Here is a 5,303-nt window from a genome sequence, read left to right on the forward strand (position 1 = left end):
CATCACCATCACTTTTTTATAAAACTACTATAAATTTCATATTTAAATTCTATTATGATTACATTTATTCAAATAAGAAAATTTACATATTGTAAAATTTTAAATCACATTTTAAATTTCTTAACAGTGCGTTTGGATAGAGAAATTTAACTCGGTATTTCATTAAAGTCAGAATTTGAGAAATGAATATCTCCAATTCCCTTGTTTGGCCTCATTAATATGGAAATCTTAGAATTCTACGTGGAAACAATTATAAAATTTGAGAGTCATAAATTCTGATTTTAAATTCTACCTAAATAGGTGTCATTTCCAAATTGAGTGATATTTGAGATTTAAAAAAAAAAGACCCACTCACCACAACCATCATCAAGACTTGGATCATTTGCCAGTTTTCTTCTTAATATACTATACCTGACTTTCGATCTCAGCCCTCTAATAATCATTAGTAACTTAGATCTTGCCACATCTACAAACTTTTTTTTTTCCCACAAATAATATTAAGAAATTAAAAAGTTAGAAAAACAAAAAATCATAAAACCCACTGCCCACCCATGTCCACCCACACCACCTCCTTCCCCTCCCTCCAACCACCCTCGTCACCTCCTCCCCTTTCTTTTTCTCTCTTATTTCTCTCTCTAAACTCTTTCTCACTTCCTTCTAGATCGGCAGATCAGAGTTTCAATATTATGATGGTTAGCAACGGCAACCTTGCCATTCTTTTTTTTTGGTAACAGTTACGATTGTGATTGGAATATGTTGGGCTTTTCTTTGTTTAGTCTGCCATTGGGATCCCCATCAATCTGATCCATGTTTGGAACCTAATTTCCAAGTTTATTCTAAGAAAATGCAATTAATGGAGATGCCTTTTTTATCTTTGGTTGCTGTGCTCTTGGAATTGGAGAAAAAAAAAAATCAATCTTGTGAAGAAATTTTAATATGTAGAGAAGAAATAGAGAGTATACAGAGAGAAGAGAAGAGAAGAGAAGAGAGAAAGCAAGAGAGAGACGAGTGTGGTTGGTGACTCAGAAGAAGGGGAAGATGGTGGCATGGGTGGGTAGTCGGTGGGGCTACATTATTTAAAATTTGTAATTCATATTATTTACAAAATTTCATATACATATATTCAAATAATAGAAATTACAACTGATAGAAATTTAAATAATAGAATTTTAAATTTCATCATTTATAAATTTATGTAAAATTAAAATTACTTTATTCAAACACACTGTACTAGTTTCAAATTACTTTATCCAATCGCACCGATTGTTCATCCAAACGCCATCAATTATTCACCAAATTCTGATGTTTCTTTGCTGTAGCTCACCCGGACGCCTCTCTATCAATTGGATATGTCTCTCAATCTTTAACTCATGTAGAAGAGGCAGTGCCCCTTCTTCTATCATCACCCACTTCAATCTAGTCAATCTCTCCAGCTCGTGGATTCTTAATATCTTCAGATTCTGAAATCCGGTAGCCTCAAAACGAAGTTGCTCACCATCATATCCGTCTTCGATCCACAGTTCCATTAACTTTGGCAATGCTCCAAGAACATTAAGCGGGTCATCCGATAACTTTGACATAACAAAACGTATTTTCGTTAAATTCTCAAGTTTGGAAATCCAATCCGGCAACTTCTCTAAGCGCCCCTTCAAGTAGAGACGTTGAAGGTCTGGAGGGGGAGAAGATATAGATTGCAAATCAAGAATTTCCTCCATCTTGTTTGCTGAACAAACATACAATGAACCAAGGTGCCTCATATTCTCAACTGCAGTGCACAGATCCTCCCCATTTTCTTTCTTCAAATTTAAAATCCCCAACCTCCTCAACTGTTTCAACTTTCTTAAGTCTCTAACCAAGCCATCACAATGGTTTACATCCACATAGCATAAATGCTGCAAGGCTTCTAACGATCCAATCCCCTCTGCAATCTTCACTCCTTGTCTAGTAGAGCCTACAAAAATATGTCGCAGCTTATGGAGCCCGAGAATCTCACTTGGAAACTGCTTCATATTGGTACCTCTCAGTTCCAAAGTCTCTAGGTTTGGTAGCTTACCTATGGACTTGGGAAGCATTGATACTTTTGTATCTCGCACACTTAAAAACCTCAAATGGAACAAATTTCCAACTCCGTTAGGAAGAGTTCTTATTGGAGCATCTTGAAAGTCTAATACTTTTAAAAGCTTGAAAGTTTTAGAGAGTGTATTTAGAAAACGCTTTGGCAATTCATTTTCCCCAAACATGCAAACTGAACGAAGTTTTGGGAGACCAGTGATTTCTTGAACCTTTACCTCACTATTATAGATTGATAGGCGCCGGATTGACCCACCGAAACTTGTGTCCATTTGGTTTGACAAAACTTGGCAGAAGCTCATCTCGTTGAGCTTCTGAAGAATGAACTCGCGCAGCAGATCATGGATTACACAGCTCCGAACTCGCCCATCAAAAAACACCTCTGATACTTTAAGCAAACTTCTATGAATGAGCTCATTCAAGTAATCGTCGGCTACCTCTTCCACTGTCTTGTCGGCGGCTTCTTTTACAAAACCTTCGGCTACCCATAAACGAATCAATCGTCCACGTCTAACAGAATAATCCTCCGGAAAGAGGCCAAAGTACAAGAAACAAGATTTGAGGTAGTAAGGCAAGTCATAATAACTGAGGGATAGGATTTTTGTGATACTTGCAAGTTGAGGATTATTTTCTATCTCCGACCGGAGACTGTCATGAAACATTCGCCACTGGGATGCAACCTTGTTTCTTTGTGACAAAACACCACCAATTAAGACAATCGCAAGAGGCAGTCCTTGACATTTTTTTACAATGTCAAGAGACAACTCCTCCAACTCTGGGGGGCAACAACCATCCAAGTCAGACTTGAATGTTTTCTTGCAGAAAAGTTTCCATGCCTCTTCTTGAGATAGAGGTTGGAGTTCAATGACATGAGTAGAAGATCTTACGCAACATGAGGCAACATCACCCTTACGTGTTGTGATGACTATCCGACTACCCGTTTCATTTTTGGGTAAAGCAAGTTCCATAGATCCCCAAAAGTCTATATCCCACACATCATCAAATACAACCAAGTACCTCTTTTGTAGCAGAAACTCTCTCAGTTCATGAATAAGTCGCGTCTGATCCATTGCATCAATTTCCTTCGCAGAAAACACCTCCACCACCTCCTCCTCGATGAACCGCTTCATCATGGTCCTTAAGAGCTCAACCATATTGTACGATTGAGAAACAGCAATCCAAGCATGGTATAATTCGAACTTTCCCTTCACTCTTTGGTTGTTGAAGACTATTTGGGCAAGAGTGGTCTTGCCAAGTCCACCCATGCCTAGCAAAGAAATTGCTGTCCGTTTTGATTCTCCTTCTAACAGCTCATTAATCAGTCGGCACTTGGGCTCTTCAATACCCACACTTTCGGATTCCTCAATGAAAAGGGACTCCTGTCTAGGGTCATGCCATGCAACACCATTGTTGGTGGAGCTTGAGCCTGCTTCCTCTAAGAAATTGAAGGCATATCTGTCACGTCTTTCCCTGATTTTGCTGAATGTGCCATTAATATCTTGAATCTCAATGGCTAACTTGTGGCGCCATTTCGATTTCTTTATCAACCATACAACTTTATGGAGGAAGCCGAAAAATCTATGTTGACTAGCCCGTTCTAACAGGTGAAATTCATATTCATCCATAACATCCTCTATGCGATGAGCTGCTTCTCGTACTTGTTTCACCCAAACTTTGACACTGTCTGTGGTCTCTGCTTTTGCATCAGCATCCCTTAGAAATGGTTGAATGCTCTCCAATTCAACTTTAAAGCTGGCCACTTCTTTACGGACATCCTCCAACAATTTTAGCTCTCGGTCGAGTAATGGAACCAACTTGTTAACAACAATGCTCACAGCAATCTCAGCCATTTCTCTCTTCTCTATTCTCTCTCAAATCTTTCACACTGGCTAAAGTTTTGATAACTTTCAACGATCCTTAACCAGATAAAATGAGGAGGGAGACTTACGAGTCAATAAAATTGAGTAAGAAGTGACCAGGCAACTACGGAAAAGATTAAGTTAATTTATTCACCACATTGACCCAAAAAGCATAGATTCGCCACTTTTTCCAAAACAAAAACAATAGATTAACCACTTTTTCCACAAAAAAAAAAAAAAAAAAGAATAGATGTGGGAACAAAATTCTTAACCATTTTGATTTCAGACCAATGAATTTGTGCACCACAAATAGGAAAGCATAAAGAGACCAGCGCACATCACTTGATCCCTTGTAGAAAAAAGAAGAGAATTGATTCTAAGCCTAAGCTTTCAAATCATAACAAGGGACTAGTCACACGGCCCTAGTGTTAGAATAAGCATTCAAATCAGAACAAGGGGCAAGTCACAGCTGTATCTCTTCGTCCCCTCGACCCCACTCCCACATGAACGTGCCTATTCATATCTGTACATTGGGTCTCTTTTGAGTTTTGAGTTGCTCTCATCCACTATCGGTGAGACTCTCATTCCACCAGCAAGCCCTAATATTATGCAAGATTCTTTTTCTTTTTCCTTTTTTTGTTGACACACTACAGTGCAAAATTAAGCACAAGATGGAGCTCACTACAGTCAGGGGTTTAATAAATATTAGCCTGAATGGAGAACGTAGTTTTACTGTTTAATATCAACCAAAATATTAGACCTGTGCGACGTACCGATGTAGCTAGATTTTGCCTTCCCTCTGACTTCTTTAAGTAGTCCTTTTTCTTTCACGTCTCGTTGAGATGAAGATGGGAATTGGGGCAGCTTCCAAGAAATTTCTCACAGAGGGAGGTATGATAATATAAAGGAATTCAATCATTCAGCCAAAATCAATTGGCTAAAGAAAAAGTAGGTCAAATTATACAAAATTATATTTTTTTAAAGACATTATTTTATAATTTCACATGCTTCCGCACATATAGTGTCATTTAATCCAAACACATGGATAATTCATATTTGATAAAGTGGAGCACGTGTAACTACTCGATCTAATATACATGAGTAAATTTACTCTCATATCATAAAACACTTATAATTCTGAATGTAATTAGAAAACTTCAAAGCTCAAGTGAGGTGATTCATCATATTTTTATCTATTTATAAACAGTATCTATTTAGGTGATGGACTTGTACTTATCAGGGTGAACATCTTTCTTAAGTTGTTGGAGAATTTTTTTTTGTCAAATCGATCATAAACAGTACCTACTTTCCAAGGAATTTGTGCACTGCAAATAGGCACGAATAAAGAGACCGGCGATCCCGTACAAGGACAAG

General features: G+C 37.9%; 1 protein-coding gene across 1 annotated transcript; it reads right to left on the reverse strand.

The window, feature by feature from the left end:
- Nucleotides 1-1,181: 1,181 nt before the first annotated feature.
- LOC147280254 (disease resistance protein RPM1-like) lies at nucleotides 1,182-3,991 on the reverse strand. Its single transcript, XM_086251243.1, has one exon. It carries the CDS (start codon nucleotides 3,918-3,920, stop codon nucleotides 1,290-1,292), a length of 2,631 nt encoding a protein of 876 aa, XP_086107369.1. The 5' UTR covers nucleotides 3,921-3,991; the 3' UTR covers nucleotides 1,182-1,289.
- Nucleotides 3,992-5,303: the final 1,312 nt, after the last annotated feature.

Source organism: Dryas octopetala, chromosome 7 (genome assembly GCF_963921425.1).
Source record: "Dryas octopetala chromosome 7, drDryOcto1.1, whole genome shotgun sequence".
NCBI lineage: Eukaryota > Viridiplantae > Streptophyta > Magnoliopsida > Rosales > Rosaceae > Dryas > Dryas octopetala.

Coding starts and splice junctions, on each gene's coding strand:
- LOC147280254 (XM_086251243.1), bottom strand. CDS start 3,920: ATGGCTGAGATTGCTGTGAGCATTGTTGTTAACAAGTTGGTTCCATTA.